The sequence below is a fragment of the Lepus europaeus genome, chromosome 11 (assembly GCF_033115175.1).
Source record: "Lepus europaeus isolate LE1 chromosome 11, mLepTim1.pri, whole genome shotgun sequence".
Taxonomy (NCBI): domain Eukaryota; kingdom Metazoa; phylum Chordata; class Mammalia; order Lagomorpha; family Leporidae; genus Lepus; species Lepus europaeus.
In genome coordinates, this window is record NC_084837.1 from 76,150,643 (window position 1) to 76,167,278 (window position 16,636).

The window sequence follows — 16,636 nt, forward strand, 5'->3', positions numbered from 1 at the left end:
GGAGTCGAAGGATGCCCAGGTCAGAGCCACAGATCTTATTGGCTCTAAGCTGAAAAGCCCTTCACTCAGCCCAACTTCCAAAGTGACCACTGCAGCTGAGGGGATGGCCAAGCAGGGTCAGCAACATTGCAGGCAGAACTGTAAATTTCTTGTTAGAGATGCCCCCTGCCTTTACCTGGCCAGCTCTCCTCCCAGGCCAGCCAAGTAATGAAAGTCAACAGAGTGCCTTCCCCTAGGAGGTTCACACCTCCCTTAGGATGTACCCCATGTGAAGAGATAGATAGGTCTGGGCCTCTTAACTTACAAGGCCTAAAGCCCACCAGATTATTATCAAGCCCCTTCTGTCAGGTTCTATTTGCCTCTCAATCAGAAAACTTAATTGTAGCTTAGACAGCAGACAGCACCTTTCTTAGCACATCTAATAATGACTCTGTCCTTTGTTCTAGACCCCGTCTAGTGCACTTGGGCCTCATTCCTTTGTAATCATAACCTCTACTCTACCACCAATGGCTCTACTCCCAACCTGTGTGTACTGATGGTCCTCTTCCCCACTTAATGCTGTATAATTGTTCAAACCTGGTAAATGCCACTCTTAGACCTTTTTTTTTTTAATTAAACTTTTATTTAATGAATATAAATTTCCAAAGTACAGCTTATGGGTTACAATGGCTTCCCCCTCCCAAAACTTCCCTCCCACCCACAACCCTCCCCTTTCCCGTTCCCTCTCCCCTTCCAATCACATCATGATTCATTTTCAATTCTCTTTATATACAAAAGATCAGTTTAGTATATATTAGGTAACGATTTCAACAGTTTGCCCCCATATAGCAACACAAAGTGAAAAAGAAATACTGTTGGAATACTAGTTATAGCATTAAATAAGAGTGTACAGCACATTAAAGGCAGAGATCCTACATAATATTTTTTAAAAAATTAATTTTCTATGCCGTTTCCAATTTAACACCAGGTTTTTTTTTTTTCATTTCCAATTATCTTTATATACAGAAGATCGATTCAGTATATAATTAGTAAAGATCTCATCAGTTTGCACCCACACAGAAACACAAAGTGTAAAAATACTGTTTCAGTACTAGTTATAGCATCACTGCACATTAGACAACACATTAAGGACAGATCCCACATGGGATGTAAGTACATAGTGACTCCTGTTGCTGACTTAACAATTTGACACTCTTGTTCATGGCGTCAGTAATCTCCCTAGGCTCTAGTCATGAGTTGCCATGGCTATGGAAGCCTTTAGGGTTCGCCGACTTCGATCTTATTCTGACAGGGTCATAGTCAAAGTGGAAGTTCTCTCCTCCCTTCAGAGAAAGGTACCTCCTTCTTTGATGGCCCCGTTCTTTCCACTGGGATCTCACTAACAGAGATCTTTCATTTGAGGTTTCACCTCACCCCGGTGAGAATGGCTCACATCCAGAAATCTACCAACAATAGATGCTGGAGAGGATGTGGGGAAAAAGGGACACTAACCCACTGTTGGTGGGAATGCAAACTGGTTAAGCCACTATGGAAGTCAGTCTGGAGATTCCTCAGAAACCTGAACATAACCCTACCATACAACCCAGCCATCCCACTCCTTGGAATTTACCCAAAGGAAATTAATTTGGCTAATAAAAAAGCCATCTGCACATTAATGTTTATTGCAGCTCAATTCACAATAGCTAAGACCTGGAACCAACCCAAATGCCCATCAACAGTAGACTGGATAAAGAAATTATGGGACATGTACTCCATAGAATACTATACAGCAGTAAGGAACAATGAAACCCAGTCATTTGCAACAAGATGGAAGGATCTGGAAAGCATCATGCTGAGTGAATTAAGCCAGTCCCAAAGAGACAAATATCATTTGTTTTCCCTGATCGGCGACAACTGAGCACCAAAGGGGAAACCTGTTGAAGTGAAATGGACACTATAAGAAACAATGAACTGATCAGCTTTTGTCCTGACTCTAGATGTACATTGTAATACTTTATCCTTTTTAGTATTTGTTGTTGTTGTTCTAGTACTAGTGGTTGAACTCTGTAATTAACACACAGTTATTCTTAGGTGTTTAAATTTTAACTGAAAAGTGATCCCTGTTAAATTTCAGAGTGGAAAAAGAGAGGGAGGAGATGCACAATTTGGGACATGCACAATCAGTCTTGCCCCAAATGATGGAGTTAGAAATGTGCCAGGGGATTCCAACACAATCCCATCAAGGTGGCATGTACCAATGCCATCTCACTAGTCCAAGTGATCAATTTCTGTTCACATTCGATGGCTTGGATAGGTCTAAGAAACAAAGGGATCACACAAACAAGACAAGTGTCTGCTAATACTAACTGATAGAATCAAAAAGGGAGAGAAAGATCCAGCATGGGAAGTGGGATACACAGCAGACTCATAGAATGGCAGATGTCCTAAACAACACTCTGGCCTCAGAATCAGCCCTTAAGGCATTCGGATCTGGCTGAAGAGCCCATGAGAGTATTGTAGGCATGGAAAGCCAAGATACCATGGAAAAGAAAAAAGAAGACTCTTAGACCTTTTATGACCTTGTCTAAATATGATCAGAGTCAGCAAACTTGGAAGGCTTCCATAGCCTTGGCGACTCATGACGACAGCCTAGGGTGGTTACTGGCACCATAAACTAGAGTGTCAATTTGTTGGGTCAACAACAGGAGCCACTGTGCACTTGCTCCTCATGTGGGATCTCTGTCCTTAATGTGCTGTACATTTTGATTTAATGCTATAACTAGTACTCCAACAGTATTTTTTCACTTTGTGTTGCTACGTGAGGGCAAACTGTTGAAATCTATATATACTAAACTAATTTTCTGTATATAAAAAGAGAATTGAAAATGAATCTTGATGTGAATGGAAGGGGAGAGTGAGTGGGAAAGGGGTGGGTGGGGGGGAAGTTATGCAGGGGGGAAGCCTTTGTAATCCATAAACTGTACTTTATTTATTTAATGAATATAAATTTCCAAATAAATTTATATCATATATATATATGATATAAAGCTAAAAAAAAAAAACACCATGAGCATTGTGGACCAATGAGAGAAGATTGGCTATTCAACCCCAATTTAAGATTCAATAATTCTTCTTGGAGTTAAGAATTTGAACAATAGCTACTCAACTTGCTCTGTGCACAGCAAAATGAACTATTCTACCACCTCAATGTCAGTGACTGGCTTGCTGCGCATCCACCAAGTGGACCTAGGTTTTGGGGGTTGGGGGGCACTCTGTAACAATATCAATATATTGCACTCACCCTTCTTTCTCTTGGATGATGTGAGACTACCCAGAGCCACATAGTGAGATGTGAGATGGAAGTACTAGCATTAGAGTACATCAGCTGCCACCAAGTCCATCTGATGCCAACATGACTAGTAATTGTAAAACAAGTGTGCATAGTATATATATATATATATATATATATATATATATATAGGTGAACAGGCGATGATTCACTTCCCAGGGGGGATAGTGAGGGATGCCATGAGATTTCATCTTACTAATTAACCTACCACCTAAAACTTATGAACTATTTCTTTCTGGACTTTTCCATATAATATTTTCAGACTAGTTGACCAAGGATAACTGAAGCCCCTGAAGGTAAACCTGCAGGTAGGAAAAGCGTATTAAAACAGATTTCTTCTCCTGACATTATGGAACACAAAGAAAAGTAAAATTAACTATAATATTATAACAGGGGTATAGAGTACATTAAGCACCAGGCCAGGAAAGCAAAAACATCGTTCCAAAATGGCAATTCTAATAGGTGTGGCTACTCCACCCTGATAGCAATAATGATAAACTCTTTTTAACCAGTTGCTTTCACTCCACATTGTTAGAGAATTATTACTTTCTCAATTCTACTTTCAAGGGTTGTGTGACATTAAGTGGTCAATTTTTAATACTATGCTTGCTGTGATTAAGCAGTAAGCTCACAGTATTTGTGAGAAAAAGAAAAATGTACTTTGAGAGTCTACTAAGTGTTTCTACCCAGGAAAACTCGGCACAGTGTTCAGGCGCCATTGAATACATAAGTGTGATTGCTAAATCATTCTTTACTCCTGTGGTCCTTCAATCATCCCCTTAGAAAACACCCACAGGCAGGATGTACAAGTGGGAGACCTCAACAGAGCAATGCGGAAAAGGGGGAAAGCTTAAATTCCATGTATTTTGTTAGCTGCTACTTATTTTGAAATAGGATAGAATTCTTCCTCCATAACGTGCCTATTATGGTAAAAATCTATTCTACCATGGAGTTCTCTCAAGTTCTATAACAAGACAATTAAAGCTGTTAAATTATCTTAGTGATTGGAGACTCAGCTGAGTAACAACTCCTGGTAAGGACTTTGAAAGGTTCTCAGAAATTACAAATAGGTTAAATCAAACAATTTATCATTTGAGTTTACTTAGGGCATAAAGTACCCACTGCTACATTCTTCTGTGAAGTAATGCTTGTAAGACCACTACAGAAGTTTTAAACATAAACCCAGGCACTGATCAGCCTCCAATCCTTAAGAATTGGAAACTTTTTCTGTTACTAAGAGGTCTGTTCTCATTAATGTTGGTTTTAACAAGAGTGTTTTCAAAAGTCTTATTTCAAAAAAATCTTGTGATACAGATTTTGATTATATTTTAGAATGGAGGGAATTTCCTTACTCAATGTTTGAGGGCTCTTAAAACCCTGACATCCATACTGTGTTAAACTAAAAATATCTTAATGAAGAAACAACTCAAAAGTTGTTAGATACAGATAACCATAATATTCACAGGGATTTCTTTGCATAATTTTATATGTAAGTATGAATTTTCAGGTGACTTAGGATTTAAACAATCTTAAGTATTGAATTACAGTAAACATGTATCCATTTATTGGAAGAGTTGCAATAGTTAATATTTTTAAACACCTCTTTTAGCCTTAAACAATTTTGCCAGCTATGTGGTTTTCTTCTCTTCTTGAAATAAGGGACTGGCATTGTGGCAAAGTAGGTTAAGATGTGGCCTGTGGTGCCAGCATCCCATATGAGCACTGGTTCCAGTACCAGCTGCTCCAGTTCCTTGCCTGGGAAGCAGTGGAAAATGGTTCAAGCACTTGGGCCTCTGCCACCAACATGGGTGACCCAGATGGAGTTCCAGGCATCTGGCCCAGCCTACTGTGGCCACTTGGGGAGTGAACCAGCAGATGGAAAACCTCTTTATCTCTGCCTTTAAAATAAAAACAAAACAAACTTTTATCTTAAAAACCTGAAATGAGTCAAGAATTAACCATTAGAGCATTTACTTTAACGGAGGAAGTTTTTCTTGATGAAACGTGCAAAGTTTTGAAGAATATGCCCAAGGGTAAACAGCAGGGGTCCACCGTGTGGATGAAATGAAAGGTAGTCCAAGGCAACGTGGACAAGTGTTGGGTGAAGACCTGGCCCACAGTAGAAGGAAATGCAACCGGCAGGCCATGCACAAGAGGGCAGAGAGAAGAATCCACCTTGTACACAGGTGTGAGGAATTCTTTTTTCAAAACCCTGACTATGCCACTCCTGCCTAAAAACTTAAGAGAATTCTCAGCAGCTCCAATGAAATATCTAAGCTCTTTCAAATGATATACAAGGTGCTAGCTTTCTAATATTACCTCTTGCCACTCCATCTGTACTGAACTCTGCAATTTCTAGGAAGTCAGATGTTAGGCAAATTAAGGTTTGACTCATTTCCATTTTCTGCATCTCATTTATGTGCATGCTATGTCCTCTGTTCCCTTAGAGTACAGGATAAATTCCACATCAACCACCAAGAAACTCCTTAAGCAGTTGTAAAGTAGTGAGTGTATTTATTTACATCATCCTTATAACATTCTCGAGTGAATTCATAAAACTTAAGAATACTAGAAAAAGATTCAAAAAATTTCTCTTAAAATTATGAGCAATAGGAATTAAATGGCATACCTAAATTAAAATTTTCTGAGCAAAGGCAGGCACTGTGGTGTAGTAGGTTAATCCTCTGCCTGCAGCACCAGCATCCCATAGAGGCTCCAGTTCTAGTCCCCGCTGCTCCTCTTCTGATCTCTCTTTCTCTCCCTCTCTGTAACTCTTTCAAATAAATAAATAAAATCATTAAAACATTTATCTGCTACACATGTATTGAATTTCAAGTTCTACCTGTAGCTGCTTTGGCAGAATCAGACCAAATGATTTTGCTCAGTCTCCAGACATATCCTCCCTCCAATGAACCATGTACAAAGGCATGGACAGAATATGAGAGAATAGAATAGGAAATACATAATAAGGGGAGTACGAAGCTCCCCTTATTATGTGATGGAAGAGACTGTCTCCTGCCAAGGATTGTTTAAAGGAAATTGACTCACATTTACATGATGTAGCCAGAAAAATGTGAACCCACAGGACGGAGACTAAATAAACAAGTGACTGAGCTGGCTCCCCATCTTCTTCCCATCTCTTGCCAAGACTTCCCATTTGCCAAATTTCAGTAGCTGTGGGAGTACAGAGGAGACCCTGATACTGTGACACAAGTGAGCCTATAATAGTGGAAAGATTGGAAAATGGTAGAAAATGAATTTGGATTAAATACAGAGTAACAATGACATGGACATACCCTCTGTTTTTAGAGGTATAAGCTAAGAAAATCAGCTAAGGCAGGCAATAAGAAGAAATGATTTTATACTTGCAAACATCAAGAGTGAAAATCATTCCTACACACCTTGAATCAATTGTCTTGATTAACATTAAAGAAGTACAAAATCACTAGCCTCCGTATTAAATTTAAAATGAGAACAGTTCCATTTAAAACACAGCAAAATTAAATAGCTAGGAATAAACTTCATAAACTGAAACATTGGTGGGAAAACATACAATGTAGTTTAAGTAAAATGATTAGAATAATGGGAAGATACACTCATGCATAATGATGTATCAGTCACTAATAGACTGCATATATGATGGTGTTTCCCAAAAATACACTTCCTAGTGCTGGTGTAGCTATCTAAGTTGTAAGTGAACTCTATGATGTTCATATAACAAAAAAAAATTACCTACTAGTGCATTTCTCACAACATATAACCATCATTAAGCGATGTATAACTCTATTCTGTTCTAGAGTAGGAAGAAGCCATGTCACCAATTCAGGAATAAATGAAAGGATCTCATTGTGCCAATATGTATCATCAACTCCATGAGCCTCACTCTGTACTGCATCAACACCCTCCTTACTGAGCAGACTTTGGAGCCTTGATACCTTCCACATTAAATATTTAATCACACATCTCTTCGGAGCCTCTCACCTCTCTCCAAAGAGCAGGAGGAGGGTGTGCTTGTCTCTCATGAATGCCCTTCTCTTGGAGGTGGTCTCTGTGTTGTTGGAGAGGTAGGAAAAGACAAATGAGTGGTCACTTGAACTAGTAGTGAAGGCCATCATCTGTTTGGTTGGGTGGTAAGAATTGTTGTAGTTCATTGTCTTTGCCAGAGTGGAAGTACACAGAGTTGCCTCATCTGAAACTGGCTTCCACAAGATTCACCTGGTGTTGACAGACCTGCAACACTGAAGACTTAGCTCCTGGCTCCTCTTGAGTCACCCCAGTTCCAGTATGCTTCATTCCTCTGAGGGAGCTGTCTCTCTGTCCCAGCTTGACAATCGGCAACAAGATGCTCTTCCGTCCTCAACTGCGGCACATCGAGCCTGTTCAGGAATCACGTCCTTTATCTCTTAAGAACTATGAATGTTACAGTGTGGTCTGGTACATTCTGTGGCTGGTTTTCACCTGCATACCCTTACTCAGGTCATACTGGCTCTAAGTAGGCAATCCGGCCACAATGAAATGACCATCTTGCTAGTATTTCCAGAATTGAGAATTTCTTAGAATTTTCTTAACTTTAGGAGAAGGAAATGCTTTGCTTCTCCCTCCCAGTGGAGTTTAGGATAACTTTTGTTACATAGGGGCATGAGACCTGTGTGATGGTCTGGTTCTTTGCATCATGTCTGAATGAAATACCCAGACCTAAATCCCACTGATTGTCTCAAGTTAACATTTCTCAGGATCTTTTGTTTTCAACTTTGACTATTAGCCAGTGTATGAAAAGTTTTCTTAAAAATATTCAAATTTGAAAAATTACAATACAAATAGACTTGTATATGTAATAGCAAGGAGTGGGAAATTAGCAAAATATGCTAAAATCATGTTATATCCACCTAACAGACAACAAACCAAATATTACTCTAAATAAGAACTTTTAAACAGCTAAAGGATTCATTTTCAATCAAGTGTCAACTGAGTCTTTACTTTGTGTATACCAGGACATTCCAAGCCATATAAAAACAATGGGGATACAGCTATATATGTAAATGAACTTTACTCCATAGCATATTTTAGGTGAAAAAGAATAGAAAATTACTTCAGTTTAAGGAAAATTGGGTATGGACATAGATGATACATGAATAAATGTGTTTGTGCTAAGAGGCTGGAGTTAACCTCATTTGACAAATATAAATACTGAGGCTTAAAAATATATTATCTGGAATCCTAGAACCATGAATAGCATAATTATGATTTGAATCCATGTATATCTGACCCCAGATCACAAGCTTTTTCCAATACAACTTATTTAATGTTTGGCTAACCTCAACAGCATACAGGTGGCTACTTGTTTTTATGCAATCAGTAAATGTCATACCCTGCTGCTCTGGGAACTTCCTGAGGGTAGGTGCCCTACAGGGCCCACTCAGTGACTCCACTGTCCTCCATAGAGCATATGACACAAAGGTTCTTACAGCAACGAAAAGAAGTAATGCATCAGCAATGAACAGGGCTGTATAGGCCTAGTAAGGAAACCCCAGGTTCTGGTAACAGAAATAATTGTGACAGGATGTCTTAGGACTGCTGCAGACAATCTCAAAGTTCAATTCAGCGGGCCAAGTAAGATTAAACTCAAGTCCCAAACACTGAATAGCCAAAGAGTTAGAAAACAATCATCAGCACCTACTACAAACTATTAAAAGAAAGGACTACTCACTTCCGCTAACACATCCGAGTCCCTTACGTAGACAATGTGGCTGTCCGTCATTAGGTATTCTGCAAGCTCAGGGCAGTGAACTTCTCTTCCTTGCAGGTCGCTCCTCCAAAGATGTAGTGGGCCAGATATCTGTTCATGTGGACATCACTGCCACCCCGGGAACTGGAGAGCATAAAGTCACTGTAAAAGGTATATTTCAGATCCATGTCCATCAGACAGCCTACCCCCACTTAAACCTCTACAGCATCCATCATGTGAATAATCGACTTTTTCTTAGATTTTTAAATGTATTAAGTTGCTTCAGGGTATGCTCAGAATTGTTTCATGAAAGCAGAGCTTTTAAAACTGAAAAAAAAAATACTACAGATGATTGCCTATGATATTTACAGTATCTAAATGCTTTATGTGAGTAATTACATTCCCTAAGTGTATATATTGAACATCAGTACTATTATTAACTCTATATCTTATTGATCACACTCTTAAATTCCAAGTCAGTGTTACTGTTCACATAATCTACCTACTTATTTTTTTCCTAAGTGATTTTTAAATGAGTGGCTCAAAGCAGGGATCATTTCACAGGTGAATCTAAGGGTTAACATTTGGTTTGATATATACACTTCTATTTTTATATTATAAACTTAGTCTCTTTAAGTGATAGCCATTTTGAGCAGAGCCATGGCTTCCCAGGTTATTTTGCATGTTGTACCTTTTACAAAAATAATTGCTGTATATCTAGATAATTACATACATCTAGATAAGGAATAGTATAGTATATAGCTGTATATATATATATATATAGCTGTATATATATATATATCTATATCTATATAGATATAGATATATAGATATGCCTATCAACTGTGCTTCAGATTTCAGCATTTTTTAGATTTTTACTGTGAAAAATACCATGTTTTTACCTAAGGAAGAAAACCAGTAGCTTTTCATTAGTAAAACACATCATTTGAATACAGCTCACCTTTCGCTATACAGGTACCACACAGCTCAGAGTTGAAATCTCTAAACAAGGAACATTCCAGAGTGGAAATTGTTTTTCTGGAAAGACATTTTCTTGTCAATGAGGTTAGGGTGCTATCAAACCACAGCTAAGGTTTCATAAATCCATTAGAAAATAAAAATTCATTCTGTGGACCAAATGGAAAAGGCAGTTTCTGTACTCTTTGGGTTTTCTGCTGAAATGTCCTGGTTCCGTCTCTTTTTGCTTTTCAGTGATTGCTATCAATGACCTACACTGGCAGACCACAGCGATGTTTCGGCCCTTTGTGGAAGTTTTCATACTGGGACCCAACCTCGGAGACAAGAAGCGGAAACAAGGCACAAAGACGAAAAGCAACACGTGGTCACCCAAGTACAATGAGACGTTCCAGTTGTAAGTCACATTCCCAGCTGCCCCGTGAGCTCAGTCCAGGACTGAGGGAGACGGCTACAGGGTGAAGCAACCTTTGCATGGCAGGTCCACGGCGAGGGAAGAAGGCCGTGTTGCTACTTTCCTGTGTTGCGTGTTTGTTCAGTGCCTGCAGCGCATCAGGCAGTGTTAACGGGTGGGGCACAAATGTTAAGAGGTCTTTGCCCTCGAGGAAGTTACTTTCTAAAGATCTGATCAATATATGATAAACAAAATCGCAAATACATAAAAAAGGGCTGTAAGGTAATACATCCTATACAGAGACGGATGTGGTGTTACTAGTGGCTTCGATCCACTGAGCGAGACAGCGATTTTAAAAATTGAAAGCTAAGAAAATAAACATCCATTTGTGCAGGGAGGAGGGCTGGGAGCATTTCAGGGCAAGCGAAACAGCTGGTACGAGGACTCTAAGGGAGGCACAGGGGGATTGTGGGTAAGGGAGTGCAATGAAATGGGTTTGGAGAGGCGATGAGGGTGTAAATGCCCCATCGCACGGGGATTTGACATTTGAAGCTCAGAAAGAGACCCCAAAAGAGTTTCCAGGGAGGGATGCTTAGAGCTGACTTAGATTTGTGGAACTAAATGACCTAGAAGTGCAGATAAGGGGTCCCCAGGACAGAGACCCCAGGGATTTTCCACACATTCACCCAAAATCTGTTACTCTGTTTGTGCTGCGCTCTTCAGAGATCTTTTAGAATTTTTGACTTTGTTACTACTCACAAATAGTTCACTATCCTATTACATGAATCAAGACTTTTAAAACTATCAAAGTGGCTGGCACCATGGCTTAACAGGCTAATCCTCCACCTTGCGGCGCCGGCACACCGGGTTCTACTCCTGGTCGGGGCGCTGGATTCTATCCCGGTTGCCCCTCTTCCAGGCCAGCTCTCTGCTATGGCCCGGGAAGGCAGTGGAGGATGGCCCAAGTGCTTGGGCCCTGTACCTGCATGAGAGACCAGGAGAAGCACCTGGCTCCTGGCTCCAGATCAGCACAATGTGCTGGCCGCAATGGCCATTGGAGGGTGAACCAACGGCAAAAAGGAAGACCTTTCTCTCTATCTCTCTCACTATCCACTCTGCCTGTTAAAAAAAAAAACTATCAAAACCTTTGCTAATATACCAGTTTCTAACTGCCTACCTCTCCAAATTACACAGAAACATTGATCCAATTAAATGATCTTAATTGTTTGTTTAGAGTCCTAGAGAAAGAGACATCTTCCATCTACTCATTCACTCACCAGATACCTGCACTGGCCAGGGCTGGTCCAAGCCGAAGTCCATGGTCCATGTGGGTACAGAGGCTCCAACATTAGGGCCATCCTCCCTTGATGTGCTTCTCACAGGCCATTAGCAGGGAGCTGGATCAGAAATGGAGCAGCTGGTATATGAACTGGCACCCATATGGGATGCTGGCATCACAGGCAGCAGCTTTACCTGCTACACCATGAGGCCAGCCCTTTCTAAAAGTTTTTATACTTACTTTGATCACCTAAAAATTACACAAAACACAGTGAGCTCCCAATACCACTATTCTTGAAAAGGCTGGCTTTTTTATGAATTTTAATTCACTAGAAGATCTGGCTTCCTATCATGCTACCATTTTCCTTCACATTATTGCAAACTTTCTCTAAATGCACTTTAATTATTAATGTCTCTTAGAAACGAAAGTTGCACTCTGAAAAAAATGTGTCATGGAAAGGTATTTGGAAGCCTGTAACACAAAGGAATAGATGTGCATTCATTAGGAATTCAAGAATATCTGAGGATGAATTAGAATAAGGGACAGAGGAAGATTAGTTCTCACGGGTCACCACTCAGCTTCCTTCATTATGTTCAGTTCGATGCTGACAAGTTGTCTTAGGTTGTTAGCAGTAGAGGCCATCCCCCACTGTACGTGACAGATCTGACTGTTGCCATAGGAAAGAACTGGCACTGAGGACCCCGAGTCTGCTGCACCTGACCGGCTCTGGAGCTTTGTATCCAATTTGGCATCTTGTGAACGGTGCTTCATACCCTATGCGGTGCTCTCCCCTGAGAAGAGGCTCCTAGGTAGAACAGCTCAGCCAGGTATCTGTGCTAAAGAAGAGATGGTAGTTACCGATGCTAAATTGGCAAAGAAATTCTTACAAGAGGGAGCTCTCACCTTGGCATAACCCCATAACCCCAGCAACCCCACAATCTTGATATCAATGGGAAATTCAGCCTCTAACAATTAAGTACAGCATAATATTTTAATTCTCCTTGTTGCTAATATGCTTAACATCAAGGCAGTAAAGCATACTTTTTCTCTGTGTAGGCAAAAAAGAGTTTCAAGTTAGATTTCCTAGTCTCATGAATATCTAAGTAAAAATTATAGGGTATTTACATCAGGGTTAAAAATAGAATGCTACTCTCTACTTGAAAACAAAGTATGTTCGGCACTGTATGCAGTTCTCAGAAATATTTTAGAAGTTTCTTGATTTCCAGAAATACTTGTTTCTCATGATTTGAATGTTTAACCCCTACAGCATCCTGGGTAATGAAAACCGTCCCGGGGCCTACGAACTGCATCTCTCGGTTAAGGATTACTGCTTTGCCCGAGAAGATCGAGTTATCGGTATGACCGTCATTCAGTTACAGAACATAGCAGAAAAGGGAAGCTACGGGGCATGGTACCCTCTTTTGAGAAGCATCTCTATGGATGAAACTGGTTTGACTATCCTTAGAATACTCTCTCAGAGGACCAGCGATGATGTGGCTAAAGAATTTGTAAGACTTAAATCCGAAACCAGATCAGCCGAAGAGAGCTCTTGAAATGAGTACCACAAGATACCATCTTTGAGGATTCATAAACTGTGATTATTTGACTACTGCATGCGTGTGCAAATACATGGGAATGTTTATTTCACTACGTTTCAATGTTTGCCCATATTAAAGTACAATGTGTACAAGGCATGTGGAAAATCTATTGAACTTTTCTACCAGTTCTGGTCCTGGGGAAATCAATATTCCATGAAGTGCCAAAATCATGATGTTAAGTAAAATACCAACAATATGTTTTTAACATTCCTTTCATTTCATTGACAAATCTCCCATCCATTAGACATATGACACAGTCTTCTGAATTTGTCCACTAGCTGTCTTTGTTAGATTAATTCATATTGCCCATAGAGCGGAAAGAATTGATTTACCCAAGTTTTCTTTTATTTAGACTTACCTCATGGTAGACATCTTACAAATACCTTTTTCTACCATAACTAGAAATGCAGTGACTTCTAGAAAGTATTTGTAATTTTATAGTTGCAGATATATTGTGATGATTTTTGCATACAAATTAAAATAGAAAAGGCGGGAAATATTTTATGCTTATCAGTTTCCAACCTTTCTGAAATATCACTGTGAAAAAAATGCTGTCAAAGCAAACTTATACAAAGCAATGCTAAATAGTTTGTTAACAATGTTTGATATATTGACAAAACTTTGTTCTTTAACGCTGCCAAGGTCACATCACATTTGTATCAAAGGTAAGTTGATGCATTTGCCATATAGCATTAAGTCTGAGCTTTAAAATATTTCATTCTTTGAAAGTCACAGGGGAAAAGAGATAAGTTTGTTTCTTTAAATAACCTATGGTAAGTACCTAGATGGTTAGAATTTTCCCCTCTAACAGTTATGACTATCTCCGTATTTACTCTATAATCAGGCAGATGTTTTTTAAGATATTCGATGATTTATACTGAATGCAGCATTAGTATATATTGCACCAAAACCAAATGTTTATTTAGTGAAAAAAATGTAAAATAAAATCTGAAGAAATTGCTTACAATTTTGTAACTTGTTATCAGCCCAAAACATATCAAATGCAACAGGAAAATACAGCTCAGTACATAAAAATATACCTAGAATGGTTTTTAAATAGAAGATAGTTTATGAATATCTGCATTTTTATGATTTGACTTTTTAGTCTATACCTAAGTATTTGGCTGTAGAACCGTACTTTGTAATCGTAACTTAAGGTCATAACTGTTAGTGGACTATCTATATTTGCAGATAAGAACCTGTTACAATTATTAAATTTTGTGAACCAGCTGGTCTGATGTGATAATAATGGGAGTGATTGGTGACAGGACTCAGAATGCTTCTGCAACTGGGAGTGAAAACACAGACCAGTGACATTGGCTAATTCATATTAAATTGTGATACAATTGCTTTGTTAATGACTTCTCCAAATGCATAGTGCAATGTGATCCTCTGGCATTTGAATTAATAAATGGATATATATTGAGCACATGGAAGCCTTTTTTGTATCTTCTTTCTATTTATTCATGCAAAGCGACTACATTGTTTCAGCACAAACTGCAGGCCCTTGTTTACTGTAGATAGCACTCTTCACACTGTTGAGATCTGAACGTTATTAAAATTAATTCAACAGGTGTGTCTGTGAGAAGAACTAATGTGTAAGGTTTTATTAATTAATTGAAGGCTCCAGGCTAGATTGACTGTGATTTTATAGAATAATGTGCTCTTCAACTGCTCAAGTCGGTAATGTCGTAAAACATCTTGCATTTGTATGAATTGCAGTTCAGGTTCACGTTGTCACTGAAAAGAAATTTCAAGCTAAGGAGTTTTAATCCAGGACACACTTACTGGATCTACATATTCTTTTTTAAAATATATACATTATATATAAAATGCTAATAGTGGCAGGGTGAATTAAACCTGCTTATTACCATCATAAAGTAGGGGTGCTAGTTTTAAAATGGTTCTAAATTCTGAAGACTTTTCTCCCAAGAAATAAATTTTGATTGTCTTCAAAACAAAACTTCATGTATTTACTTACCAAATTAGGCAGCATTCTAAGGTTTACAGTGTTCTGTCAACTCCAATAAGGTGTGTGGCAATTTCTTCAGAATAGTCTCGACAGAATATAAAAAGGAAAAGCTGTATTATTCATTACAAGTTCTTAAAAACACAGATATAAATCAATTTTGGCTAAAACAAAGTATTTCTTTTTTAAGTGGGAGGTAAAATAGCAAGGTTTATTAGGGAAGGGACATCCGTAAGGATGGATGGACACCTCTCCAGACAGAGCCTAAGACTGAGAGAGTGCCCAGTCGCTCGGACTGGAGGCAGTGGGGGGGGGGATCGAAGTTACATGGTTGAGTGGAGAAGAGTACACCTGGCCAGACCAGGCGGGCGGCTCAGCAGAGGCAGAGGGCTGAGCGCCTAAAACAAAGTATTTCAAGCCACAGCGAAACATTTACTATTCAAAGGAATTCTGATTAATTATTATTAAAGGAATCTACTCTAAAATTCATCCATTTGTCAAATAACTTAAATATTGAAGTTACCTGAAATCAGGCACATTCATAAATGATAAACTTAACGTCTTTCATTTGTTTTTGTTAAGAAAAAAACATTTGAAGCAAGGTTTATTTTCTTCTTTGGTAATCTCAGTTTCACAAAGACATGTCATCTTACTAATATAGCAATTTTAATCTCAATACTCAAATAATTTAATTATTTTTTTCCCAGATACAGGGAATATTCTCAGCAAATGTCAGATTCCCTCTTTACTGGGCACACAGGGAAGGGATTGCATTCCCATGGTCTAACATCTGCTCTTTTCCATCAAGTCCTGTCTTTAGGGATGTGGCTGGCCCTTTTGTTCTCTTAATCCTGCATCAGGCATCTCTGGTTTGGGCTACTAGTATCACACATTATATATAATTGAATTTTCCTATCTTTTCCATATTGTAATAATTTTTAAATCAAAATACATGTAATAATCATTTGGCATACTCTTTAGTGATTTCTTTCTGTCTTAATAGCCTATAATAAAATGGCTTGTCTTGCAACGAATGACATGAGAATCAATAAATATATTAATGAAGGAACATTTACAAAGGTATAAAAACTATTACTTGTTAGGCATTTTCCAATTATGTACATTTAATTAGCATACACTGAAATGTACTCCAATATACATCTCTATGTGTTGGAAATGCAGTCATGGATCACCTGCAACAATCAGTAGACCAAATAATTACATCATCTCCCAGATTCAATCATACTACTACTTTAAAGACAAACATCCCTGGCAGCACTAAGCTATCAGAGCCTGTATTCTTTGACTTGGCCCCAAGGCATTTGAGATACATCTATGTTGGGACATGCACCAACTCTTCACTACATT

At 38.8% G+C, this 16,636-nt stretch overlaps 1 protein-coding gene across 2 annotated transcripts in view; it reads left to right on the forward strand.

Annotated features, from left to right (window-relative positions):
• Positions 1-13,254, forward strand: part of UNC13C (unc-13 homolog C) — a 632,546-nt gene extending 619,292 nt beyond the window's left edge. For both annotated transcript variants that reach the window (XM_062204781.1, XM_062204780.1), the window contains 3 exons: positions 9,132-9,224; positions 10,266-10,425; positions 12,969-13,254. In XM_062204781.1, the coding sequence (XP_062060765.1) occupies positions 9,132-9,224; positions 10,266-10,425; positions 12,969-13,254 (539 nt within the window). The remainder of the gene's footprint in view (positions 1-9,131; positions 9,225-10,265; positions 10,426-12,968) is intronic.
• Positions 13,255-16,636: the final 3,382 nt, after the last annotated feature.